A 27,859-nucleotide genomic window follows, 5' to 3' on the forward strand; every position below is an offset into this window, starting at 1 on the left:
TGAAACCACCCTGCCAATCCTCAGGGGCCTTGCTCCCAGCAAGTCACAGCAAAGCCAATGTCCCTTTCCAACCACAGAAGGAAAAGGGGTGGGATTCTGGGGCCCAAACACAGTTCAACCATAAACACAGTGGCCTGGCCTGGCAAGTGGCATTTAAAGGGTGGGGTGGGGCTGAGAGCCATTTGGGTTTGTTCTTTAAAAATGGAGCTTCACTGGTAACACCATCACAAGGATCATGTCATGCAGCCAGACAAAACGCCTCCCTCTACTTCCCTGGTTGGCACAGCGCCTGAGGCGGCGTGGGGAGGAGCTGGCTCAGACAGGTGTGGTTCGTCTGTTGGCTGGGTTGTTGTGCAATGACTCCTTGAACTCTTTGGGGATGGAGTTATGGACCTGTAAAAAAGTGTGATCCCGCTCCGAGTTGAGCAGTGTCCCTATGGTCACCTTGGAAGGATCCCTGGAGAGGGTGAACATGGAGATGTCGGTGGAGGGGATAGTGCTGAACCCTTTACTGACAGGAGACAGATCCCTGGACCTGGGCTCCGTGGAGCGGGAGCTGGATCGCCTGCGGAACCGGTACCGGTAGGTGGGGAGGCGAGAGAAGGCCGACTTCTTCAGGAGCTCGGAGTGGGACTTGGCACGGATCTGGCGGTGCTTCTCGATGTACATGTGCACAGCAATCACCCCCACTATCTCGGCGATGATGAAGGACAAGGCGCCAAAGTAAAAAGACCAGCCGTACGAGTAGCTCTTCTTGGAGTCGCTCTGCCCCGGGTCCCCAGCGTTCGCAGAGATATACACTATAATCCCGATTATGTTACTGAGACCTGAGAGAGAGAGACAGAGAAGGAAGGATGGGTCGCTGGGCTAATAGAACGTCTCTAACCCATTCAGAGCAGGTCAGAGGCTCAGAATGTTTTCAACGACGTGTATTTCCGACAAAGCCAAAACGTTTTGTGGAGACGTAGCAGTTTTAACAAGTTTTCGACGGGAGGTTTCTGAGGTGCAGGCTCCCTGGTCACGTGACGAGATGATGAGAGTGAGACGACACCCCAGCCGGACCGTTACTCTCCGGAAAGGGAGGTCTTGACACAATTCCGTTTTGTGAAAGCGTCTGAGGTGGAATGAAAACAAGTCTAGAAACCTCAAACGTTGTCACAAAATGGAATTTTCACCTGGACCCACCACTAGTCAGACACCAGGCAGCCCTGGGTGAAAGCCTCGTTCATTCCGTCTTCTAGGGAGGGTGGCTGCCTCTGGGGCTGGAGCATTTCACAGCGTGGATGAACACCACAAACACCAAGCATGGAGGGGATGGTCAACTTCCCCTGCTCTTATGTTTATTTCTGGTCTCTGGTGTTCAGGCTCAGGCCTGTCCCAAATCCAGAAGACTGGGACTGGTGACAGGTGTGTTTGTTTATTTTCCTGTGCCTCTTGATTTCTTGATTCTGGCTAAGACCCTAAGAGTCAACATCTGCTCTCTGGGGGCTGCCTCCTTGAGGGGAAGCAGGGAACCCTGGGAAGCTTCTGGGAGTTCCTTCTAGTGGGCCCGTTTTCCATAATAGGGGCCAGCCACAGGGCATGCTTACAGTGCAGCTGGGTGGGGGGGTAGCACACGTGGGGGCTTGGGCTGGCTGCCCGAGAATGGACCTGCCTTGAACCTCTTAGTACATACTTGGGTAGCTAGCCCAAGTGCCACGTGAGCTGCCCTGGGCTATGGGGCTACGTTCAATGTTGCTAGCTCAAGCCGGTTTCGATTCGGTTCTGTCGGTTGGTTTCTCATCTACATCACACGTGCCTGTCAGCCAAAGGAAGGAAACTGATTCGTCTCTTTGGGGGAAGAAACAAAACAAAACTTCCTCGAGACTAAGATGTCGTTATAAAATAATCAGCTGAAGTGTCGGGAAACACCCAGAAATGAGTCACCCCAAGGACACGCTGTGCAAAAGTGCCTCGTTTGCCTCTGAAGATTACAACTGCCCACCTGCCTGGTGCCCACATTTCCCAGCGCTCAGCAGTCACAGCGGGAGCTCAGTCCCCAGCCGCGCCCGGCCCCGTGGTGACCCAGAGCTCCGCGCCTGGCCCCGTGGTGACCCAGAGCTCAGACCCCAGCCACGCCTGGCCCTGTGGTGACCCAGAGCTCAGCCCCTAGCCGCGCCCGTGGTGACCCAGAGCTCAGCCCCCCAGCCATGCCCGTGGTGACCCTGAGCTCAGCCCCCAGCACGCTGATCCCTTCTGAAAATCTGGCTGCTTTGGTGCCCAGCTGGGAGCTGAGCTCTTTGGAAATCTGGCCGGAGGGGATGTCCACTCTGCAAAGAAAGCCCTGGGGTGCAGAGTCTCAGAGCTCAGCTGACTTGGGCTTGTGGGGCTTGGGCCGCAGGACTAAAACCAGCAGCATGCAGGTTCCCACTCGGGCCTGCCGGAGCCCCGGGGGGAAGGGCTCTCGGAGCACAGGTTCCAGCCCATGTGGGAACACATACATGGCTATTTTTAGCCCCAGAGCATGAGCCTGAATCCATTGACTTGGACTCTGGGACTTGGTGCCGTGGGTTCCTCTTTGCAGCGTAGACTTACCCTGCGGGGGGAGGGGGGCTAAGAGCTGTGGAAAATTTCGTCTGTGCTGTACCAACCAGCCTGAAAGATGAGGGAAGCCTCATGGGAAGAGTCCTAGAGACCTGCAGGGAGACTGAGATCCTTTGGGTATGTTTTTAAAGTCTGTTCTAGAGCTCTATGGATAGGTTAAAAAACCAGCCCCAGAGAGATGATCATTCACAGCTAAGTGTGATAAATGTATAGGGGAATTGCTACAGAACCCTATTTGATTGCTAAAGAACCCTATTGGTTTAATCTCCACCAGCTGCTTTAGGGCTTTTCCATAAGGGACACGAGGGGAATGGAGACACAGAGTCTCTCACCTCTGCTTCAATGGTTCAAATCTAGACAAGGCCAGTAGTGAGCCAAGGTTGCTGCATGACATCTGATGGTGACCTCACTGAAAAACCCATTAACTAGCCCCCTTGCTGGCTGCCTCGGCCGAGAGGCCATTCCCCTCTCACCAGGAGGGGTTGCTTCTTGTCAGGGCGGAGGCACCCCGGTATGAGTCTGCTTGGGGACACGGTGATACTGGTGTGACACTTAATCTGCACCTGCTGTGGGGCCAATGACCTTGCTGAGGTCTGAGCCTATCCAGCCCTTAATTCCCAGGAGCTCTGTGGGTATACGGAGAGAAGCAGAGCCGGACAGGAACATCCAGCCCTGCCCTCGGGGCAAGAGGGGAGTTCAGTTTCCGTGGGCACCCCCTACCCATGGACCCCCTGCCCGAACAGACAAGTAAAGCAGCAATCTCCTCCTTCTTCAGACCCCTCCCGAAGGCCCACTTCTACTGCAAAGCCTCTGTAATTGCCCACCAACAACGGCCAGGCCGATGGCCAGCAGAAACAGTGTGTCTGGGTTATTTATGCCTTTAAATAGCCCCCATGTACCCTGCAGCTTGTCACCAGATACACAACCACCCACTCCTGTTCCTGCCCCCCTCATCCTCCTCGCTCCCTCGGCTTGTTTGCAAAACCCAGGTTTTGTGCCCTGGGTAGGGACTGTGTCTCACCATATGTCTGTGCAGCACACAGGACAGGGCCCTAATCCTGTGGGGCTAGAGCCATGCAAATCCTGAGCAGTTGTGACTTGGGCGGGCACTTACCTGCAGAGACAAAGAAGATCCCAGCGCTGAGAATCACATTGTGTTTGCTCTTGTAGAATTCGCTGGCGGCCACACACAGGCCCCCGAAGAACAACAAGGCCACGCTCAGGATGGGGAAGATGCTGGATGCTCTCACGGCACCTAGCCGGGGGAGAGGAGAAGGGCTCCGTCAATCATCATTCACACGGTCTCACGAGCCCTGTGAAAACGCACGTGCAGCTCCTTGGCAAATCAGACTCTAGTGACAGAACGGCTCAGTGATGGGAAGGCTGGTGTCTCTGGTTCAAACCAGCAGGGTCTGAGCCTGCTCCCATTAAAATCAATGGCAAGAATCATAACATTGGAGAAGTTTCGGGCTGGAAGGGACCTCGAGAGGTCATCTAGCCCTGACCCCCACACTGAGGCAGGATCAAGTAAACCTAGACCATCCCTGACAGGTGTTTGTCCAACCAGCTCTTAAAAACCTCCAGTGATGGGGATTCCACCTCCCTTGGAAGCCTGTTACAGTATTTAACTATCCTTGTTGCTAGAAAGATTTTCCTGATATCTAACCTCAATCTCCCTTCCTACAGATTAAGCCAATTATTTCTTGTTCTACCTTCCGTGGACATAGAGAACAATTGATCACCCTCCTCTTCAGAACAGCCCTCAACAGATTGGAAGACTGTTCCCAGGTCCCCCTCAGTCGGCTTTTCTCAAGACCAAACAAGCCTGTTCTTTCGTCACAGGTACGGTTTCCAAATCTTTCATCATTTTTGTTGCTCTCCTCTGGACTTTCTCCAATTTGTCCACCTCTTTCCTAAAATGGGGTGCCTGAAATTGGAAACGGTATTCCAGCCAAGGCTCACCAGTGCTGCGTAGAGAGGGATAATTACCTCCTGTGCCTTATATATGACCTTCCTGGTAATACACCCCAGAGTGTTATTAGCCTTTCTCACAACTACATCACATCGTTGACTCATCTTCGATTTGTGATCCACTTTACCTGCCAGAGCCTTTTCTGCAACATGGCCACCTTGCCAGTTTTTCCCCATTTCGTATTTGTGCATTTCATTTTTTCTTCCATTGACTCCCACTGATTTCAATTGTACATGCTCAGGAGCTAGAAGTACAGTAAAATGCTTGGGTGCTGGGAGGATTGAAGGTGCATTGAGATGGTTATGACTCCTTGATGCTGTGCCAGCCTGGTGTGAGTTAGAGCAGCCGAGAAGTTGCTCTAACTTATGCCACAAAGGGACCTCAGGGCAGTGGAAGATCACTTTCCTCCAGTACACCCTTCTCTGGACACACTCCTTTTGCCACGGTTGGGTGGGGTCAGTTGGTGCAGGTGCTGACTCCACCAGGTTTATGCCAAAGGAGAGTTCCCCTTTCCAAGGATAATTCCCTGCTGGCTGCTTATGTGCAGAATCTGGCCCTTTGCATGGCTTGAGCAACACAAAGGGTTAAGAGCATAACTCAGGGTCTCTAACGAGGTTTCTAATAATAACAAAGTCCCTATGCTACCGGTGGGTCTGCCCAGACCTGCAGGATTGGGGCCTAAGGTCATCAACACTGAAAGGGCCGGCTACTGCCCTCCAGGACAAACCCAGTCCATTCCTTCCCCAGTTATTGCACAGACCTTCTGTCTGTGCTGCCCCCGCCCCCGCCCCCCACCCCGCCGACTTTAATTCTGCCCATAGAATAGCTTTGCAGACTGGAAACTTCAGGACCTGCTTCACGGTCCATGAGCCAGCAGTGCCTACCCCGACCACCATTCAGAATGATGAGTCAGGCCCCTCAAATAATGAATTTGTCTTAAAAACCATGAGATTCTAAAATGAACAAAGTCTGGTTCTTTTTATTTGCCTCCTGGGTTTTAACCTTTCAGGGCCAGGTTTTCCAGCTTTCCCCCACAAACATCAGGACTAGAAATGTACCTTTTCTTTTAGCCTGAAAGCTTATATTCTGGTATAGTCACATGACTCCAGGTGCTGGAGCTTTAGGAAAAACACCACTTCTCATGAGACTGGGGATAGCCCTGAGACTAGCAGTACTGCCATCCCCAAGCATTCAAAAATCATGGGTCAGACCCCCACCCCCATAATGAAATCAAGATATTTTACCAAAGAACACATCTGGAGTTCTTTTTATTTGCCCTCTGGGTTTTCCAGGCATGCTTTCCAGCTTTTCTCCACATGAGGACTAGAAATTTACTTTTAAAAAAAATGAAATCTGAGACTCTTAAACAACAACATGACTCCAGGAGCTAGGGCTTTACGTCAAAAACCTTTCCTCTCTTTAATTCTCCTCCCCTTGTGAGCCAAGCCATTTCAGTACCAGCTTTGGCGGCATTAAGCCCAGGCAATTACAGAAAACAGGCCTTTTTGCCTTTTTTAATTGGACTTGCAAAGGTTGAGGCCTCCAAAATGGCCAAAGTTAATTAATTCAGCAAACAACTATCTGCTGCTAAAGCAAAGGCATCTAATGGGCTGTGCTCAGGTTTGGGGTTCTCTTCTCCCCATTAGGCCCATTAAAATAAGCCCAGGGGCTATAGAGCAGCCCCATTAAAATGAAATTCTGGGTTTTTTTTAAAAAAGGCTTCTTTTAATCTGCTAAAATGAAAATGTTTGCAGATGTGTGGTGTGCACGCATATATGTGCGATTGTGCACGCATGTGTGTGGGTGTTTGGTGCGCATGTGTGAGTGAACACGTGCGTTTGTAGTATGTGAGCATAAGTACAATGTTTCTTTGCACACGTGGGTGCATATCTACCTGTGAGTTTGTGTGCATCTGTGTGGAATGCATAGGTGTCCATTTGCACATTTGTGTTTCCATGTTTATTTGCACACACATTTGTGGAGGTGTAAAAGGGATACGGCTCCTTCTTTCAGAATCTGGCCCACCTCCACTATTAGGTTCCTTTCATATAAACACCCATTCATTTGCTAGGTTTCCTGATCAGGTGAAAAGACAGGGCACCCCAGAAAGCTGGAGGGTTCTGCATTTCCTGGGAGGTCTGCCAGGTCTGTTTCCATTCAATCTACTTGCAGTTGACAGCTGTTGGCAGAAGACATGCCAGAGGCTTCAGATCCTCACCTCACTGAATGCCAACAATTTCCAGAGCCGGCTGCGGAAATGCAGGACACAAAGGAGGAGAGGAATCACTGTAAAAAAAAAATCCTCTCGCAGCAAAATTGCAAGGGCCTAGCTCCTGACGCTGCAGCAGCTGCAGGCTTCCCGGGAGCTGAGGATACTGGATATCTTACAGGACTGGGCCTGGGAAAGGGAGGGACAGATTTGAAAGGGGACAAAGGAGAAAGCTGCTTAAAGATGCTTATGAGATGTGACCTCATGACACCAGCAAACAGAAGGTGCCATTTACTCTGGTCGGGAGGCCATGAACCATAGAAGGACCTTTGCTGATCTGCCTCTACAATTGGCCGGCAAGAACCTGTTGGTGTTGGTTCAAGCAGCAGGAAGCACAGCTCCAGGCCAGCCACGGGCATCCCAAGCAGCACCACAGAGGGGCAGAGGCAGAGCTGATGCCAGAGTGTGTCTGCATATTATGGGAACGAAAGGAACGGCCAGAATTCAGGGAGGGAGTCACCATTTTGGAGAGTGATATTAATATTTCATACATTCTCTCTTTACATTCGTAGAGCCGCTGCTCTCACCCGAGGCTCTGAGGGCACGCCAGGAGGTAACAAGCAGAATCACAAGAGGCCGAGTGTAGACACAGACTTACGTAGGAGGTACTCGGACGTGTCTTGCTCATAATCTGCATCCTCCGGGAAATGATCGATTTTTTTACACACTCCTCGGAACGTTCCTAAGGAAACACAAACCCAATGGACGCATCAGTGGTGTTTTCAAGATCTCTCCAGATGGGTCGAGGAGGGTTCGAGACCCACTCTGGGGATGAGCAGAGAAGGCGCAACGGAAGGTCCGCAAAGCCACCTCCCTGCTACACACAGCTACCATCTGGCTGGCTTCCCTCTGGGTTTAACACCAGCAGCCGAGCTACCCAGGGAATTAGGCTCCAGAGCTGCCTCGGCAGCCTGTGTCTGAGGATTTGACTTTAAAACTTCTCCCCTCCTTGTAGGGCTTGGCCTGGGAGGCATTCCCCACGATCTGGCTTTCAAGTGCCGTCTGTCCATGGGGCAGGCTACCCTGATTCCTTATCGGGCTATTGCGGCACTGCTCTGGCCACTAGGAGATAGTAACTCTTGGAAACTCCTGGCAAGTTTGGGGGTGTGATTGTTTCCCAAAGCAACACAGCCTGCTGTGCCACAAACAGCAACATCTCTTGGCTGCCTTGAAAACCTTCGCCTTATTCACGCCCGCACTCTGTTACAACATCCCGCTGCCTAGCTGTGGGTCAGCTAACGAACAGCCACCGAGCAGGTGGGCCGGGTTGTGACGCTGGCTAGTCCCTAGTGGAATGCCATGCACGGGAATCTCTCAAAGACGATTCATTAAGCCCCAGGAACCTTGCACAAAGATCCTTACCGCAGGCCTCTGGCCTCTCGCTCATCCCTGTGTGGCCCAGGCATGAGGGATCCATGCAAATAGCTCCATGCGCTGGCAATTCTAAACCGCCCATCACGGAGCTCCATCCCACTGATTGCTCCTCAGTAAGCTTCAGCTTCCCAGCACATGAAGGTTGTGTGTCAATTGACCTCTGGAGCACCCAGCTTTCCATTTCACTCAGGCAGGCCCTTGGAGCTAACCAGGGCAGGATCTGCTTCTACCCTGAACCGTTTATTATTGGCACTCAGGAGTCTCACACACAAGAAAAGGCTGAAGGTTAAAAGTGGCACGTGCCATCTGTCATCACAGCACCCATGAGCACCCAAACTCTGCCCACTTTCCCACCCCTCTCCCAACAGGTTCACAGATTCCTGGCTACCCCCCCCCCCCCCGCCCTGTGTGTGCTCCCCGAGGGTGAGGCACCCAACACCCCCTCACTCTGACAGGCTCCCAGAGTTCTGTGCGCTGCACAAACGCCCACTGACCCAGACACAAACATGGACACCGGAGCAGCTAGGAGCTGGCGCTGGGAAAGAGCTCTGGGGAAGGACACGTGTGTACGCTCACACCAGGCATCCCACACAGCCACAGCCCCCTATACCAAACGCTGTCCCACTTGTTGTGTGACGTCCAATCCTCCCCTCCCCTCCCCACCCTTCCCTCCCTTGCACTTTGGGGAGGTCGTCAGAGCTGAGGCGTTCCCCTTTCCCTCTGGAGAGCCCTGCTCTTGGGTGGGGTTTGCTGCACTGTGCTCGATTCCTGGGAATTCACTTTGCTCCGTCATTTCCAGGGACACTGCTGCGACCTAGCTGCATCTGCAGGGAAGCCTGACAGATTTAACTCTTCCCAGCTTTGCTTCCTTGGCTGTAGTGCTGACCCTTCGTCACCTCCACAGCAGCCAAACCCGCAGAGGGTCACGTTTGGGCAGCGGAGCCCCCGTGGTGCCACGGTTTTCCTAGGCTCCTGGAACGGCTGGAGCTGACCATCAGAACGTGTTGCTCTCTGAAATTACACATCGACTCCCCCAGTGAGAGGAAGGCCTGTTTGCTAGAGGAAGCTACCTCCGTTTGCTGTCAGTGATCATCTGCGACTCAGTTGTTATTGAGCCAGGCTGGGTTCAGACCAGCGACTTACAGGGAAAATTTGCTTTCCCTTCAGCAAGCCTCTGCGCCAGAGCAGCAATCTGAGCCATCACATTCTGTGCACCAGCTGTTCCTCTGCAAGAGTAACTGGGTGCCCCACTCTTTTCTGCTCCTGCCTGACCCCATTCCCGCGCTCTGGGGTGGTATCGCTGTGGGCTGTGTCCCCCACCCCCAATGAGGACGCAATTCCTGTACTTATTCTGCAAAGCATGCTGGGACATAGGTGCTGAAACTAGAGGTGCTGGGGGGGCTGCCACACCCCCGACTTGAAGTCATTTCCATCATAGGCAGTTAGGTTCAATGGCTCTCAGAACCCCCACTCTACCAATTGTTCAGCACCCCTGTGCTGGGATATTGAAAGTCACCGTATAAATGTAAACTGTGCTTATTTCTTTTAATAGTCCCAGGCCCTGCTATCTTTACTGATCTCCTACAGGATTCAGCGGGCCTGTGTAATTGATCTAACCTGAGCGGTTCGCCCTCTCTCTGGCCAGCGGTGCTGCACAGTGGTTGCATTGTTGTACTGGGAACTATTCTCAGCATCCGATGAAGTGAGCTGTAGCTCCCGAAAGCTCATGCTCAAATAAATGGGTTAGTCTCTAAGGTGCCCCAAGTCCTCCTTTTCTTTTTACGGATACAGACTAACACGGCTGCTCCTCTGAACCCTGTCATTCTCAGCCCTGTTATTATTCTGCAGTTATGTACAGCCTGCCTCCGGCTAGTATTCAACTGAGTCTCACTTTCCTCCCTGTGTGATATACAGAGGCACTTGTCTCGAAAGCCGGCCAGTTGAAAGCATGCTTTTCCAGCACTGACGCTGCCTGATGGGCCGAAAGGCATGAATGAACATTCCTTTTCTTCGGTTAAGCTCAAATAAAGCAGGCGAGGCAACAATTTGCTCTCACTGCCCGCCCGCTTCGGGCAAATCCTTCACTGGGTTTTTAGTGGAGAATCATTCAGTGGGTCTGTAGATAAAATCCTCCCAGCCCTTTCACTCCACATTCTCTCATTTGAATGGAAAGCCCTGCAAGTTATGAGCTCATCTGTTACCACTTGGGAAAACTTTCCCAGGCTTCAGCCCTGCCACTGCCCGTCTGACTGGGAGGCTCATGTCATCTCCTCCCAGGCTAAGTACTGGACTGCTCTGCTAGATAACCCAACAAAGACACAGATTGCCAAGCTGCTGCTCGTGCTCAGAGGCACAAGAGCGTTCGGAGAGATCAGCCCCTCTTCCTCACAGTGTGGCCTCTTCTCTCTAGCTACTTATCTGTAAAGAGGAGCAGCTCTGATCTGCTGACCTGCAAACACATAGTGTGAATGGCCGGACAGGCAGACCAGGATCCTGAGCAGTGGGTATAATAGGCCAGGGGATGCTAAGCCTCGGGCAGTAGGAGCAGGGCAGGGGACTAGCCTCCCCGAATGGGGTGTTCAAGCACTGCCCATGATCCTGAGCATATGTCGGCCAGAGACACATGGGAACCTATTTGAATAAAATAAGGTCTGGGCCAAACCTTTGCCTAAAACACAGATTTTTTTGGCGTATAGATAAATTCAGTTAAACTTTAAACAAACAAAAGGTCCTGAGAACACCCCCGTCTCTGGCTGCTTCCCCATGCTGCTCACCTTGGCATCGGTGGGAGAGCTGCTGGGAAGGTCAAAGGCAGCAGGACAGCGGCCTGGCTGGGTTTCAGCCAGGACGGGGGATAAAGAAGCCACAGGGAAGCCTGGTCTCATGGGACAGATTCTGATCTGAGTTGCAGAGGGAACATTGACGCTGTAGCTGCTAGAGCACGGCTTGGTACTGCACCTGTGCCCCTGGAGAGCCCTAGTGCGGCTACGTCGGACACCACGTAGTTAACCCACCTCTCCGAGAGGGGAGAACTCCGCTGATGGAAGAATTCTTCCGTCGACCTGGCCACGGGGTTGGGGCGACCTAAGTACACCGCAAAAGGTGCAACATTTTCCACAGCCCTGAGTGATGCTGCTAGGCTGAGCTAGTTTTTAGGTGATCAGGCCACAGATGCAAACCCAGACAACAGCAGTGTAACTGAAACCAGGATCCCCTTAGAGCTGGTTGAAAGAATTCCTGCAAAACGTTTTTTTCGTTGGAATTTGCCGATTTGTCAAAATTAAAACGTTTCACAGGGACCGTCTGATTTCAGTTAAGTTCCTCTTTAACCCAAGAAGGTTTCAAACCCTGCCTGCCAGGAACACTTCCTTTGGAAATCTGCCTGGTTTCATGCCAGCTTTCCTGCCCAGATCCTTGGCAGTACACTGCTGGAGACCCCAGGGCTTCCATGGTCCATGACTCTGGGACAGCCTGCCACGCAGATTGCCCCTTGGTCAGTGACCCCAGGGCTTCCACAGTCTGTGGCTCTGGGGGCAGCCTGCCAGATGGACTACACGGTGGCCAGGTGCCCCAGGGCTTCCAGGCTCTGCAGGGCGTTCTACCCTTGAGCCAGGGCTCCATTCCCTTTTGCAGAGAATTTTGAAATTTTGGGTTTTATTCCAAATCATTATGAAGCCAAATTTGGAAATCTCGAACTCTTCCAGGAAATGCGATGACCTGTCTTTGCCCAGCTCTAGTCCTGTTCTTAATATTTACAACCACAGAAGTTTGTGGAGATTTGTGTAGCCTCTAGCACCCTGATCCAGCATCACACTCAAGCATGTGCTTAATTTTAAATAGTCTCACTGAAGTCAATTGGGACTGCTCAGATGCTCAAAGAAAAACACATGCTAGAAAGCTTTGCTGGATACAGGCCCAGGGGGGCACCCAGTGGTCCATGCATATCTCAGGCTCCTCCAGTTTTTCACTGGTGTAAAAAGAACAGGAGGACTTGTGGCACCTTAGAGACTAACCAATTTATTTGAGCATGAGCTTTCGTGAGCCGCAGCTCACTTCATCGGTGTAATTCCACTAGTTTCAGTGAAGTTACTCTGGATTTACACTGGTGTAACTGGGATCTGACCTGACTCCCAGACTTTCAGAAGCATCTTGGAGAGAACCCTCTGCGTCATCTCTGACTCCTCTACGTGGCTGCTGCGTGGAGTCCCAGGGACAAAACGAACCACAGAGAATAGCACACCAGCCGTCGCAAGCAGGAGCACGTTAGTCCGACTATAGGAGCAATTCCTACTCTGCAACAGAGCTCAGATTTCAAGCATTCAAATTCAATCCAGACTGTCAAAAATGCAAATAATTTCAAATTATGAGTAAATTCAAGGAAGCTGTAATCTGTACAACACATATACAGTGCACACACTGACTCAAACACACCCAGATCCAGCACCGCCCCTCCCCCCGATCCAGCACACACACACACTACACACATCCTGACCCAGCATATATACGCAGTGCCATTAGAAACGTGCTCTGACCCAGCGCAGGCATATGCCCCCCAGCGCACACACACACTGATTCAGCATACACCCACTCACGTATACGCACAGACCCACTCTGCACACCCTGCCACCACACACGTCCGCACTGAGAAACACATGGGCCACGTGCAAAGTGGTAGAATCCTTCGCCAGTAAGAGATTCGGACATGGCTCAAACTGAAAGAGTCCGATTCTTCGCTGCTGATTAAGAAACAAGGGTTCTGCATTAAATGAGTCTAAACGTTACAGTGGCTGCACTTAGAAATCAATTTATAACCTTCCTGGTGCCTCCTTCAAATCCATTTGGCTTCACTCGCATCTCAAAGCTACACAAAGTCTGAGCTCTGTTCTATTCAATATAGATCTGCCCTTTGTGCCTTTTAATGGCTGGAATGCTCCTATTAGCGAAGAGCATGGTGCACAGTGGGTGGAACTTTACAAGATCTTTCCCAAATGCACTGGCTCACTCTCAGAGTCTGAACATCTCCAGCTGTCATAAACTCCTGGGCAGGGTCATGGGGCCAGCATTCATTATCTGATTAGAGAGAGAGAGAGAAATGTTTTCACTTGATACAGTGTGGGAGAGAAGTTTGGAGACAAAGTCAGTCTATTGGTGACGTGTGGAAATGAGAATACTAATTTCCCTGGGCTTTATCTCTTCTGAAGTTCTCCTTGTCAGTCTAAACCAGCATGGGGAGCCCTGGCCGGTGCTGGAACATGGCTGAGCATCAGGCTGGCTGATTCAGCTGTGAGCAGAGGTGAAAGTAAGCCGGTACGCCCCGGTATGGCGTACTGGTAAGAGCTGGTGCGCTGTACCAGGACCGGCTTTCCGAGAGGGCAATTTAAAGCCCTGGGGTAGCGGCGGCGGGGCTGTGGCGGGGATTTAAGGGGCCCCGGAGCTCCAGCCGCTGCTACTGCCCCGGGGCCCTTTAGATCCCGGCCTGAACCCTGCTGCCCGAGCCCCGGGGTGGGGGTGGGGGGCTATGGCGGGGATTTAAAGGGCCCTGGGGCTCCAGCCACCCCTACTGCCCTGGCCCTTTAAATCCCCGCCGGAGCCCTGCTGCCAAAGCCCTGGGGTAGCAGCGATGGGGCTCCGGCGGGCTCTTTAAATCCCCGATGGAGCCCGGCCACCGCTATCCCAAGGCTCGGGCAGCAGGGCTCAGGCGGGGATTTAAAGGGCTCGGGGCTCCGGCAGCTGCTACCACAGCGGAGCCCCAGGCCCTTTAAAGCTCTGCCAGAACCCTGGGGTAGCGGTGGCAGCCGGGAGCCCCCGGGGCTCCTCAGTGATTTAAAGGGCCCAGGGCTCCGCTGTGATAGCTGGGGCCCTGAGCCCTTTAAATCACCCTCGAGCCCCGGGGCTCCCAGTCGCCTCTGCAGCTGGTAGCTCAGGGGTGATTTAAAGGGCCCCGGGCTCCCAGGGATTTAAGGTCCTGCCGCTTCCGGTTGAGGCCACGCCCCCTGCTCAGGACTCCAGCGTACCAGTAAGTCCTCTAACTTACTTTCACCCCTGGCTGCGAGGCAGGTCCAGACTTCACTGTGGGGAACCTGGTCTGGCTTTTTAGATATGCCTAATAGATGACTGGCCAAAGGACACAGGAGTGGGGTGTGGGAGAGGGAGAGGGTTAACCCACATGGCTTCCCATGATGTTTCACATCCCACAATGTTTCATGCGTGTTGGCATGTCAGATAGTTTTAGTTCCTGTGTTGTGTGTGTGTGTTTTGGGGACGGTAAAGTACAGAAGGAGCCATTCCATAGTAGTGTATACAGGAGAATACACCAAGAATTTAATAAGATTCACAAAGGGATTGTGCATTTCTATGGATCGCAAGAGTATCCAGCATTATTGTAATTAATGCTAACAGCCATTTTGGCAGGGACATGAAACCTCTAGCTTCAGGGCTTTAGAGAGCAGGATGAGACCTAACGTGGGGGCAGATAATCCCATGGCTGCTGCTGTGGTGGGATCTTACACCTTCCCCAAAGCGGCTGACACAGGCCACTGCCAGCCACAGGATACTGGGGTAGATGGACCTTGGGTCTGAAACCATCTGGCAATTCCTAGGTTCCTAAGCCTGGTATAGAAAGCATGTCCGTTCTCGGGCAACCACGGATACTGACAGGACAGCAAATTGTTTGGAAATTGCAATTCTAACACCCCCCCACACACCCACACACACTCTCCTCATTCTGGAACAAAAAATGTGACAAACTGAACAGCTGAAGGGGTGGGGAAGAACAGTGTCATTCCTAAAGCCTGCGAGCTGCCTGGATACCACAGAGGTGGGCTTGGGACGAGAAAACAGATCCAGGCAGACAAGCAGGCAGCAGGACTTGGACTGCCCAAGTTCTAACTGATGCAGCAGTAGCGTTGCCAACCCTCCAGGATTGTCCTGGAGTCTCCAGGGACTAAAACTTTAAAGAAAGATTATGTCATATGATGAAACCTCCAGGAATACGTCCAACCGAAAGTGGCAACCCTACGCAGCTGGTCCAGAAGGCACCATCGCAGCCTACAGCAGGCCGTGGTGGAAGTACCGACCAAAGCAGGCCAGCAATCTGGTACCGCTTGGTAGCATTTGCTCTCCTGTCTGCCATCATGTGTGCTGTGCGTGGGTTGCTGCCAGGGCAGAGCCTGCTCAGCTGGGAGCAAGGAAGGCAGGTGGGGCACTCACTCTGCTGTGAGCTGCTTGACACGGGATCTGGACAGAGCTGTCTCCGGGAAGGTCTGTAGGGTGCATGGGCAGAGGGCACAGGGTCCTAGGCAGCCATAAAGGTCACCGAGATCTCATGCCCAGGCTGCAGGGAAGGGGCCACCCCAGGGAGAAAAAAGGCTATTGCAAGGGAAGGGACATACGATTCAGTGGCAGTTCCTGGGCTGGCGAGAGCATGGAGGGCTGGCCATGCTCCTGACACACTCTGCTGCCCTCCCCACCACAGGGGCACTGGGCCAACTCTAGGGGAGGAGATCTGGCTCCCTGTTTGGTTTGGATGGGGAACAAAGTGCCTAGAGCTGGACTCACCAAGGAGCTGCAGGAGAAGGGTGCTAGGGCCCAGCTGAACAGACTCAAAGGCCACTGGCTGCGGGACCAAGGTGCTGCACAGGTCACTGTGTACCCGGGGGAAGCTAAGCCCTGAGGAAGGGGAATTGTCAGAAGAGAGGAAAGGGGAGAGAGGGAGCGAGAGCCGAGCTGGGGAGGGAAGGGGTGAGAAAGGGCCCCCGGGGAAGAAGTTGAGGGAGGGTGTGAGAGTGACAGACAGACAGACAGAGAGCTCTGGCTCCCAGCGCCAGCTGCCATGTAATGTGCGCAAAGCCAGCCGCGCGCTTCCCGAGCTGCCCATCACCCAGCCCTGCGCCCCGCAGAATCTATTTTATGCTTTGACATTTATCTAGGATTTTTTACTCCACGCTATTCATTAACCCAAGATAGTTACCGTGGCAACCGTTAAGTCACATGACACCCAGAAAAAATGCCCAGCTTTTGAGCAAACACCACAACAGTGTAATTCAGAGAGAACGATCCTGGAGCCCAAATGCTGATGGCTCCCCCACAACACAGACTTGGCCTTCTCCCCTCACCCTGATTCAGGAGCACTGGGGATGGGGACAGGAGGTAGCCCCCGTTCTCTGTCAACCCTTTGTGTGCGTTTCCCTCTGTCCCCCACCCCAGATAGGGCGGTCTAGGAAGAGGGAAGCTGCTGCAGTGTCTACGGGATCCCCCTGTATGTACATCCCGAGTGACGGGACGGGGAACAGCCCTCCACGCACTCGGCTACTCCCGAGGGGCAGCTACTGCTTCTCACACATACTCAGCTCAGTGCCCGACCTCCTGATAGGCCGCGGTGGTTACCGCCAGCCCTACAACCCACCCAGCCACCCACCCGTTATTAAAGGAGACCTGCAAAGGGAAACTAACGCCGGGCTTGTGCCCTTTCCTGCTTCTTTATCCTCTAGCAGGAAAGCCTGGACTGAACTCTTTCCTGCTTGCCATCTACGTGAGAAATTCTGCCTTTTTTTAAACCTGTGGGCCTGCAGAGAACAAGTAGCGTCATGACATCACAGGTATCAAGGAAGCAAAGCGTGAAGAGTCAAGCAGGGAGGGTATTTGTAACCAGGCTGTTTAAAACGCTTTGCTGTTCCCCTTTCTTGTTCGCAGGTATTTAAGTCCAAAGCCCTAATAACATGTGGGAGAAAATAAATCCGTGTTACAAATTCAAACCCCAACTCCTTTGGTCCAGGACAGGGAGCTCTCGATCCACTTCTCAGACCACCAGTGAGACCAATAGTCCAGTAGCTAGTCTCTGCCAATGATCAGTGCCTGATGATCCAGGAGAAGGTGTCAAACCCCCATAATATTGAGGAATTTTTTCCTGACCCCAGCTGGGAATCAGGTCATGCCTGAGGATTCCTCGCCTTTATCCCGGATAGTGTAGTTGTAGAGAGCGTACGTTTGATACTTGGATAACTAGAGCTAAACCTGCAGCAGTGAGTTCCGTGCCTAACAAAGCAAAGCAGGGACTAGAACATGCCCCAGTGTCAGGGAACCCTGGCTCTGGATGAAGAAGCATTCACATGTCTTTTGGACCCATGGGGTTTAGGACTTACCTAAAACTCCCGTAGGATTGAAAAACGAACATCAAATAAGTTTGACAGCAGGTTCCCCCTTTCCCGTCTGCTAAGACTAATCCCCAGCCTATGCACTGCGTCCCCCTGGGACTGTGCACGGCATCCCCTCAGACTGTGCACTGCATCCTACTCAGTCTGCTACAGAGTTCTCCACTGAGTTTCCTTTACTGCTCCCAAGTGGAACCAGCACCACTGTAGTGGAAAGCAATTACCCTGGGATGTTAGGGTGTTCGCCTACCTTAAAGGGAAAATAAACAAATAAGGGCGATAAACCCTTCTCTTTCAGGGCCTAAGCCAACCGCTGAGGAGCTGGGATAGGAAGGAAGGTGCTTCCTACACACACAGCTTATTCCCTAAGGCTCTCCTGCAGGGTTTTTTGCCCCTTCTTGATGCAGCTATTCCTGGCCACTGTCAGGGGCGGATCACTGGGCCAGGTGGACCCCCGTTCTGATCTGGTGTGACAATCTCTGTGCACGAGTGCACAGCAGTGAAGGCCAGAAAACCTCTGACCAGCTCTGAAATTGCTCGGTGCTCTAAGGACCTCCCTTGACCATTCATGGTCGCATGGGCAGACTGCACCACGCATGGGGCTATATTACAGTCGCTTTGCAATGCATATCCACAGACCTCCAGAAGACGTCCAAACCAACACTGCAAAATTTGAGAGTGTTCAAAATCCAAACCCAGGTTGAAATTTTGCAAGTTGTCCCTGAGCTGCACCCCAGTTCTAATAATCTTTGAACTTTTGGGGGAGGGGGGGTTGAGACACTGTTCTGGATCCAAATTTTGCAGCTTCACTTCATTTTTAAAATGGGCCTCTGGGTGTGGGCCAAATTCAGAAGTGGCGGAATTTCAGTGGGGTCAAATGGAGCTGCAGGTACACAACACCTCTGAAAGTTAGGACCTGAGTGTCCGAAGCTGGACGCCCCAAAATGGGACATCCACAGTAAGTGGCCACTTGTAAAAATGTAGGGCAGACTTGTACTCACATCACAGGGCAATCCTCTCCTCTTCCTGGGGTAAGTCAGAACTCCCCTGCATGTGCCCAGAATCCAGGCAGGGGGAACCAGGGCTCCTACGAACAGAACCCCACGCTTGTGATTCTGGGGCTTGCCAGCTTTCTCGAAGTAATTCCCACAGATGATGCATGCATCGGAGATGCCACTGTCACTGCTTAATGTAACTGAGTCATATTGTGCTGGGTTTAATTCATACACTGGCCAGGAGGGATTGAGAAAAGGCAGAAGGCTTCTGCCATTATTCATCCTCTTCTTAGCTGTCCCTGTGGTGGATCTCAGTAATTTTCTCTCCCCGTTCGTGTGAATTTTGATTAGGTAACTTAGCTTATCACCGCACACAGTACTTCCCTGGCCAGACCCCTGGAAATGACAACTGCCCGCTGTCTACCAGAATGTCAGCTTGTGTGATGCTGCTCAGGGAGACGCTTGGGCTAGAAGAGTGAGTCCACTCCAGAGAGAACCAGGGTTTCCTCATCTGCTGCAGCAGCAGGACTAACTCTTCTCTCTGCTTGTCTTAATCTTGGTGCAGGTGATGTTTTATTCAAGGGCATGCTAGTGGACCCCAGGAAAGCTGGAACAGGATTCAAAGCAAAGTGATTTGGAGGTTCATTGTTTGTCATTTGCATTCGCTGTGTATTTTGTAGACATATTTGCAATCAAGGACAGAAGAACTGGTTTGGATCACATAAGCAGCATCTTGAAACATCACCCAAATGAGTGTTCCTCCCCCAGGACTGCTCAGCCCGTACCCTAGATCCTCTTTCCCCCGATAGAAGGGAGGTGGGAGTGGCTATCTGGGTAGGGTAGCGAACCTCTTGCCTCACTGGCTCTTCTACACTAGGAAAACTTTCCAAAAATGTCCTAGGGTTGCTATTATTGGTTCAGCAATCCACATGTTATCTAGCTTGGAAGCTTCCATGTGAATGGGCTCTGAGCAGGGTTACATGACATGGTGCTCAAAGCGCTACACTAGGGCTCCCACCACTACTAAGATGGGTGGAGCTGAATCAGAGTGGGACGTTCGTCGAAAATTTCCAGTGTAGTGCAGCCGGGATCAGTGAGCCAGCAGAACCCACTTAATCCTTTCTTGGCAGGATCTAGGCCAACTAATGGGCAGAGAGATTCAGGCAGACGCTGCCAACCTCATGCAGATGGTTATAAAGAACACACGGCACAAGCTCAATCTTCCCTGCCCCGGCACACTGTATCCACCATTGGCTACTGCCACAGGCTCCCCGGGGCTGTTTGACAAATGTGCTAAATGGCTGTGCACTTTCAGCAGGGCTGACAGCATGCTGGCCTACTTGTGACTCCTTGCTCTCCAGAGAAAGCCTTTCAGAGCTCCAGCAGCTCCCCTCGGACTCTCGGTCAGTGGCCTCATTACCCTCCAGCGAGAGAACAGCTCCTCTCCTCAGTGAGCTGCTAATGGTGTTTTACTTAGGGAAGACTTTGTCTATGTTGCAAAAGTGAGCGGGGCGGGGAGAGAGCCTGTGTCAGGATTAGCGCTCTCTCCGTCTCTCACGCACACGGACAGTGCCTCAGTTCTCCAGCCCTGCATGCTCTCTGTGGACTGGCTCCTGCCCTCATTGAAACCAGGGGGAAGTTTGCCGCTGGATTGCAATGGACGCTAGCTTGGACTCTGCAGGAGTTCACCCCCCGCGATGGATCTGTGGCCACAGCAGGGCCAGTCCAAACCCACTAACACTGGTGGCGATGGCAGAATCCACAAGCCAAAGCCACGACCAGCTTTCCCACAAGCTTCCCTTTTCACTGGGTGTTTGGAGCCTGTGTCAGACAATCAAATGGGAAGGCATCTTTTCTCTCCTCTAGTGTCATACATCATATCTCTGGTAAGAGACGGCTGAAAAGGGCTTTGCACACTCTGCTCCTCAGCCTCCTGCCGAACAGTGATGCTGCAATAACACCCTCCAAAAAATCAAAATCCCCTTTGGAGGCATGGGGACACCGCTGGAGAAGAAAGGGGTGGGGGTGGGGGCTTAACAGTGAACCACGGAGCTTTGAGAAGAAAATTATTGCCAGAATTTTTGTGATCCGGAGTCAGTGTGATCTCTGCAGACTTAGGGCCCCCCCGGCCTGGATACTGGTTTCTCCCTCACTTAGAGCCAAACGTGTAATTCGGGGGATCTACATTTCCTCCTCATGAGGGAACATCGGCATTGCTAACACCTAACACAGGGCACCCTGCATGAAATTGGCATTCGCCAAAAAAGTGGGGTGGCCCCCATAAGAACATAACCGGCACTCTTTCTAGACACCCAGATGCAATCCAGTAACTATACCAAATGATGGGCCCTGGGGTGTTAACTGTAAGAACAATGGCAGGCAGCCACCTTTGGTCAACTGATGCTTCATTCCCCTACAGCAGTGGTTCTCAAACGTTTGTAGTGATGACCCCTTTCACCCAGCAAGCCTGACCTCCCTTATAAATTAAAAACACTTTTTAATACTTAACACTGTTATAAAAGCTGGAGGCGAAGCGGGGTTTGGAGTGGAGGCTGACAGCTCACGACCCCCCCAGGTCATAACCTCGTGACTCCCTGCGGGGTCCTGACCCCCAGTTTGAGAACCCCTGCCCGACACCAATAAGCATTGGTACAGTATATTGACCTGAACAAGTGTGTGTGTGTGTGAGCATGCATGTGTCTGTGTGTGTGTGTACACACTGCCCTCTAATGGGTGCAATCAGAACTGCTCAACTGTGTGTCAGAGCCATATGCTGGAAAGAGCTAAGGGAGATTCTCCGTTAGCTCATATATGACAAGGGCCTGTAGTCTGGTATAAGGGGATACAAGTTCTAGTCCCACAACTGCCATGACCATTGCACACATCAGCAGAGTGATACCTGGGAGACCTGAGGCATGCATGTATTTGGTACAGTACCCTTCCCTTCCTTTCCCAGAGCGGGTGGGTGGCCACTGCACAATTCCCTTGAGGTTTCCAGTGACCTTCACCCTCATGAGCATGTCACCTTTGTGAATTATCAGTGCTTTCCTGTGCATCTGTACAACCGTGAGCCAGATCCTGAGATGTGGGGGGACGGGGATGAGCAGATAGCTTGCTAGATACCCAGGGACCTAGGAAATATGTTGCAGTGCTTTTCATTTCTCCATCACCAGAACTATGCTTTGCCTGCCTCGGGAGGAATTCCCCTGGAGACCCCAGTCATATTAAATATCAACAATTCAGCAGCCAGACAGGGCAGTAAAAAGAAAATGGGAGGAAGTGCCTGGTGTGAAATTCACAAACTGGGGAGCAGAGAGAGTTCACCAGTGAATCCTCCCCTCTCCAGCTGAGTGTTCATCCCTGGTCCGCGGCTCCCCCATCACGCTGTATCGCCCGGGAGTGCGGTGCTGTCAATATAATGCTTGGCTGGGCACTGGGGCATGATACTCTACCATCAGTTTGTATTACATTTGAGGCAGGGTAACTGCACGCTAAACAGCATTGCTTGCCCTGGTCCTCCTCTGAGTTCCGACTGAGCCTGGTCAGGTGTGGAGGAGCGGGATGGCACACTGACGAGAGGGCTGTTGAAGGAACCTGTCAGCAAGAGGTAAAGGGAACAGGAGCAGCTCAGGTTATTTAACTGTATTGTCAAGACTCATGTCACTACACCCAGCATCAGAACCGGCTGGCAGATTCAGCAGAGAAGCGAAGGCCCTGGAGACTGAACTGCCCTCTTGCCCTTTGAGGTGGACCCTCTGGCTAAGATTTTCGGAAGTGATCTGTGCAAAGGGGGTGCCTGGATTTTGGGTTCTCCGCTCAAGACAGCATAAAAGTCAGTTGCTCAGCACTTTCTGAGAATTAGGTTCCGTTGATGGGTCTCAAGTTGGGCCTCCAAAATTGCTAGTTACTTCTGAAGATCTTGGCTGCTGGGTCCAGGATGAGGTACATTGGCAGGGGGTAGATGCAACTTGCGTGGTCTTTGTGCTGTGTTGGTTCTGTGGAGATGGGGAAGACTTCATGCTCCAGAGGAACCCCCAGGGTCCAGCACCTTTCTCAGCACCAACAGCCTGATGCAAGATCCACTAAAGTGAATGGAAAGACTAAAGAATACTTTCTATTGACTTCAGTGGGCTTTGGATCAGGCCCTATATATTAACAATCACCTGCGTTAATCCAGTATTCCCATGTCCTTTGTGAGCTAGGGCACTGTTTCTCAATGACCGGTCCATGGACCAGCACTGGTCCCTGAGCTCTCCCTGACCGAGGTTAGGAAAGCAGCAAGCCAGTCCGTGGTATCAAAAAAGTTGAGAAACACTGAGCTAGATGACAGGTCCCTGCAGCATTCCCATTTACTAGCAGGGAATCTTGCTCATATTGGCAGATTCTTCCAAGAAACTTTTCATTTGCAACCACCATGCACATCAGTTTGATCATCTGGGCAGCAGGGACTGCACAGTAAATTTGCCCAGTGACTCTAGACTTTCCTACTACAGTGAGCCCTCGCTACCAGGAAGCATTGTTTTTAATTTAGACGAGCAGGACTCATATAGTGCAATTTGTATTTCCCTGGCTTTAAAAAGAAAGCCCCCTCTGCCAGTCTCTTCTGTTCTGGTTCTTACCCCCCTCCCCCCCACCACTATCGCATTGTCTGAGCACCTTCCAGTTGTACATTAAATGATATCTCACTAACCTCTGTCAAGTTTGGCTCTCTCTCTCATCAGTGGAGCGGTTTGCTTTGGTCGGGTTTTGGCTGGGGTTGGTTTAGTCTGTTTGTATTGAGTTTTGTTAGAGGAAGACGCTGCTGCCGTGTGCAGGTCAGCAGGGTGACGAGGGTCCTGCTAGCGCTCATGATTCTAGCTCAAGGCTGGTAACATTTAGGGGTTTTCGTACAGCCCTAGATTCCAGAGCAACGTGAATACACCAGAATCTCCGCCGTCATTAACAAAAGTACATTCTTAGCTCTCATGGCGGTGGAGATAAGCTTGAAAACATAAACCCTAAAGGTTCAAAAGTCAGAAAACAAGCAAAGAGAAGTGCAGAGGTGCGATTTTAAAAATCTCGTGCTTTTCAACTGATGCCATGATTCTGAGGGACTGGACTCCTGATTTTTGAACCCTTGGGAGTGGCCACACTGCTGTTATTGTTTTCAGTGTGCAAAGCCATGAGTCAGGCCGTTATTGTTTTCAGTGTGCAAAGCCATGAGTCAGGCTTACCTAAATGAGAAGAAAATCTCCATCCTCCTGCACGTTGGTACAAGGTCTCAGGCGGAAGGAGGAAATATCTTGCGTGAAGGTCTGAACTTGAGACCTGAGGTCCATGTGCACCCCACTAAACTCGGGCTACTTAAGGATAACAATGCCAAGTGCTTTTCATCAGTAGATCTCAAAGCACTTTACAAAGGAAGTCAGGATCATCATCCCCATTGTAAAGATGGGAAGCTGAGGCACAGAGGGGTGAAGGGAATCACCTAAGGTCACCCAGCAGACCAGCGGCTGAGCCGGGAATAGAACCCAGTTTTCCAAGTCCCAGCCCTCTGTGGTATCCACTGAGTCCTTGGTTTAAAACTGAGAACGCTAAGGGTTTTTTTGCCATTCCAATTCTACAAGAAGGAGACATTGTAACCTTTATTATTGTTGTTGGTTGAAAATAAACTCTGAATAGAATTTGTTACCGTATCTCTTAATAGACAGTTAAATGCCAAAATGTTGGGATATTAGACCTTTTCTCTCCCCCCCCCCCCCCCCGCACCATGCCTAGGGAGACAGAAAGGCAATGACTATTACTTTCCTTTTCTAAGATTCATGCTACTTGGCAGCCCTGGGACATTTGGGAGAAAACCCCTTTTGTGTGATTTTGATACTCAGTGATGAGCTGCATCTTTTTAGCCTTATTCTACTACCTGTCTGTAATATGCCATGAGAAAAACAAGCACAACGTTCAAGAGTCTGGGCAGAGCGATTTATGTGGAAATATTAAAATAAATAAATATGGAAAGGGCGACACCAAGCAGCCACGAGCCTGCAGTGCTTGTCAGTCCCTAGAAAACCCAGCTGGGGCTGAAGCAGTGACCTACAGCGCATGGTTCCATGACTCATCCCCCTGAGCAGGCTCTGTCCATCTAACTGCAGTGACATAATTGTGACATTGGGCTTGATGCTCCTCTGACTTACACCACTGCAACCCCATCAGCTTCCAGGAGGCTCCTTCTGATTTACACCTGTGCAGGTGGAGCCGAGTCAGGCCCTGTCCCTGCACGTTCAGGATAAGCTGGCTAGCCTGGCAAACCCCTGCCGAGTTATTGATATCAATTATCCAGAGATGAGAAGTAACACGGCTCCCCGCGGCTCCTCTTTCTAGCCTAAAAAGATCCATACGAGCTACTCTGCCCTGTAGACAATTTGCATTCCCGTGAGCTAGATTTTCTTCTCTGCCTGGACTCTGCGTTTTAGACATTACCCTCCTACAGCGAGGCCTGCGCAAAGCAGCCACTGATGCCACCTCTTCCTTTCCTCATCTCAAACAATCAAGCCTCTTGTTTGCCTCCCACATTGCAAAGTCTTCAGTATTGACCAGCTTCATCAGAAACAATGCAAACAGCTAACGAAGGGGCAGGCAGAGCCCGGTGAGACTGTGCTACAAACGTCCCAAACCGATGGCTGAGAACAATCAAGCCAGAGCAGCTGCTAGAGCCAAGGGCAATACAGCATGCACAGGCCTTGGAGAAGGACCAGTACGTGGCTAGATTTTTTATGTCTTCGTCTTTCCCATAGCCCAGGAAACCTCATGGACATAGGGCAGCAGCCTGGCCTTATGATGAAATTGATTTTCTTTGCGTGCTTCAGAGCATTGCTTGTTGTCTCTTTACATATGCATCTGTTTGCATAAATTACACTGGGGAGCAGCTAAATTAAGATGAGCCATGTGAGATGGTTTAAAAAAACCAAAACCTCTCTGTTACTATCTCCAATGAGCAGCGCTCGCTCTCCTTCTTTAGATCGATCTCTCTCTCTCTCACACACACACACACACACAGCCAAAGCATACTCTCAGAGCTATAAATCCAGAATATCTCCATTCACCTCAGTGACTTTACTCCAGATTTACACCAGTGTAACTGAGAGCAAAGTTTGACTCTTTGTCACTCTCTCCCCCCCCCCCCCCCCAATAAGGCAGTCTATGTGCAATGATTCAGTTTTGAGTCTAAAGGGTTTCATCTAGACACACACACACACACACACACTTTCACAAGGAGTTTTGTTTTGGGAAATAACCAAACCCTGCCACCAAATCAATCACTCAGTCAGCGTTCGCCTTCGGAGGTACAGTCCCTTATGGGCAAAGGCACCGAGAGACATCGTGCAATAGACCAATGGTGGCAGGGTCAGCCAGAAAACAGCACAAGAAAGCACCAAGGCTGAGGATTAGTGGGGAAGAGGGCAAAGCCCAGAGAGGGAGAAGCAGGTTTGTGTGTCTGCTGTAGAATTACACTGACCTGCGCAATTCAGCCGGGGCCTGAGAAAATGGATTTGTGCAGGCAGACACTTGTGACTGCACTGATCTGACTGCAGGATTAAATCCCTTTAATCTAGTGTTCTACCCCTGCTCCTCAGCAAAGATCTGAGAGCGGAGCGGTAGTGGGGTCTCAGATGTAGTGAGGACTTCAGTATTTGTACCAAATATAGTACACCACATTCCTCATGTTAGAGACAATCAGATCTAAATTGCTACAGTTGTCAAAAGTAATGAACAAAGTCTATGATGTGATGCATCATCATGGCCGGTCGTGTTTTTAAATTTGTGTTTGTTCATTTACTAACTAATCTGCACATTTCTGCACTTTGCAAGGAGTCTTACAGACAACGGATGTGCAAACTGGCAATATGTGTGTGTGAGAGAGAGAATAATGCTGGTGCTTGATTTCTAGCGCATTTACAACTCCAGCTGAAGTCAACAGGAGCTCCTCCTCTGCAGAGCAGGCCCTGGGTTTTTCGACTGGATTATGATGTTTATGCACCTTACTCTGGGAGGGCGGAGGAAGCAGGTCTTGATTCATTTTCCCCCCAGGGAAAAAATACAATGTTTTTCAAAACAAAGTTCTAACAGGTTTATGTACCAGCTGCAGAGTGCTTCGGCACCTGAATTAAAAAACCCCTTCACAGCCCAGGAGGGAAAAAGCAAAAAGCGACAGTGCCCTAGAGGAGGCCGCCTGTAGAAGAATCCCCCCAAAGTTCCTGGCGTGGAGGCTGCTCTGTGGGCTGCACTGCAATACCGCACCGCATGGGCATGTGTTTTCTATCCCCCACCCTGGGCTGTGTGGTACCATTTGCTGACACTCTCAATCCCTATTCAACCCATATTCCTCCCTGCCTACAGCCAAATACAGAGAGATAACAGAACAAGCCCACACTGATGGGACACAATGGGGATACAAATCAGTGTCAGGAGATAAATAACCCAACTATTAATCCAGAAAGCCCTGAATTCCCTGGGGTCCAGTTCCTCACCCTGACCCTCGCAAGCCATTTGGTAGAGCTGTGCCTGCTGGGGCCAGCTTGCCCAGCCTGTGCCCGTGCCCGTCCATTCTGCCGTCGGTGCTCCTGTCCTTCGCTGCATGCTATGTCAGCCCAGGAATAGGGGAGCTGCCCTTTGCAGGGAGGGGCTTGGTTTGGGTGATTAAGGAATGGAGCCAATCCTGGAAAGTTTGAACTAGTTAGCCAGCAAACAGTCCTTGTCATACAGCTCAGTGAAATAACAGAGGTGATGGATCCCACACTGCAGGAGATAGTCAGACTTTAGCTACACAAAGGCCCAGGTGAGACACAGGCCTTCTGCCTAAGACTGGGGATGGCCTGGCTAATCCAACAGATTTTCACTATTTCTAAATTCTAGGGTGCCAGCACTGGTTAACAGAATGTGTCAGGGAAAAGCTTTAGTCCCTTAGCATGTCTTTAAAAAAGAATCTACATTTCGACAGTGAATCATTGTCCCCCATTCTGGAATCCGTGGGATAATTACAACCTACACAAGGTAGTTTAGAAAAGCAAAAAACAACTCTGACTAATAAAGAGGCCAAAAGAGTTTGAAAATGATGGGTAGTTTCCAGGACTCCTGTTCAAGGCTTTACACTCATGTCTTTCATTAGAATAAATTGGGGCTGCTTTCTATTGTATAGTTCCACCCCATCCAAACTTTTGGCATGTGCTGAATTGAGCAGGGAAGGGAAGGGAAGGGAATTGTTCTTGCAAATGGGTAAAAGACGGGATTTTCATGGGTATTTATTCAGGATAAGAAAGTCCAACCAACAGGTGTTTGGTACATAGGCTCCCTCCCAATGAAGGCAGGCATAAGATCATAGAAATGCAGGGCTGGAAGGGAGCTTGAGATGTCATCAAGTCCAGGCCCCTATGCTCTGGCAGGACCAAGTAAATCTAGACCATTCCTGACAGGTTTTGTGCAACCTGTTCTTAAAAACCTCCAAGGATGGGGATTCCACAACCTCCCTTGGAAGCCTGTTCCA

At 51.2% G+C, this 27,859-nt stretch overlaps 1 protein-coding gene across 2 annotated transcripts in view; it reads right to left on the reverse strand.

The window, feature by feature from the left end:
• Nucleotides 1-315: 315 nt before the first annotated feature.
• CACNG3 (calcium voltage-gated channel auxiliary subunit gamma 3) overlaps nucleotides 316-27,859 on the reverse strand; it is a 62,582-nt gene continuing 35,038 nt past the window's right edge. For both annotated transcript variants that reach the window (XM_077828650.1, XM_077828651.1), the window contains 3 exons: nucleotides 7,423-7,506; nucleotides 3,698-3,838; nucleotides 316-827 (listed from right to left, as the gene is read on the reverse strand). In XM_077828650.1, the coding sequence (XP_077684776.1) occupies nucleotides 316-827; nucleotides 3,698-3,838; nucleotides 7,423-7,506 (737 nt within the window). The remainder of the gene's footprint in view (nucleotides 828-3,697; nucleotides 3,839-7,422; nucleotides 7,507-27,859) is intronic.

Source organism: Eretmochelys imbricata, chromosome 10, assembly GCF_965152235.1.
Source record: "Eretmochelys imbricata isolate rEreImb1 chromosome 10, rEreImb1.hap1, whole genome shotgun sequence".
NCBI classification, from domain to species: domain Eukaryota; kingdom Metazoa; phylum Chordata; order Testudines; family Cheloniidae; genus Eretmochelys; species Eretmochelys imbricata.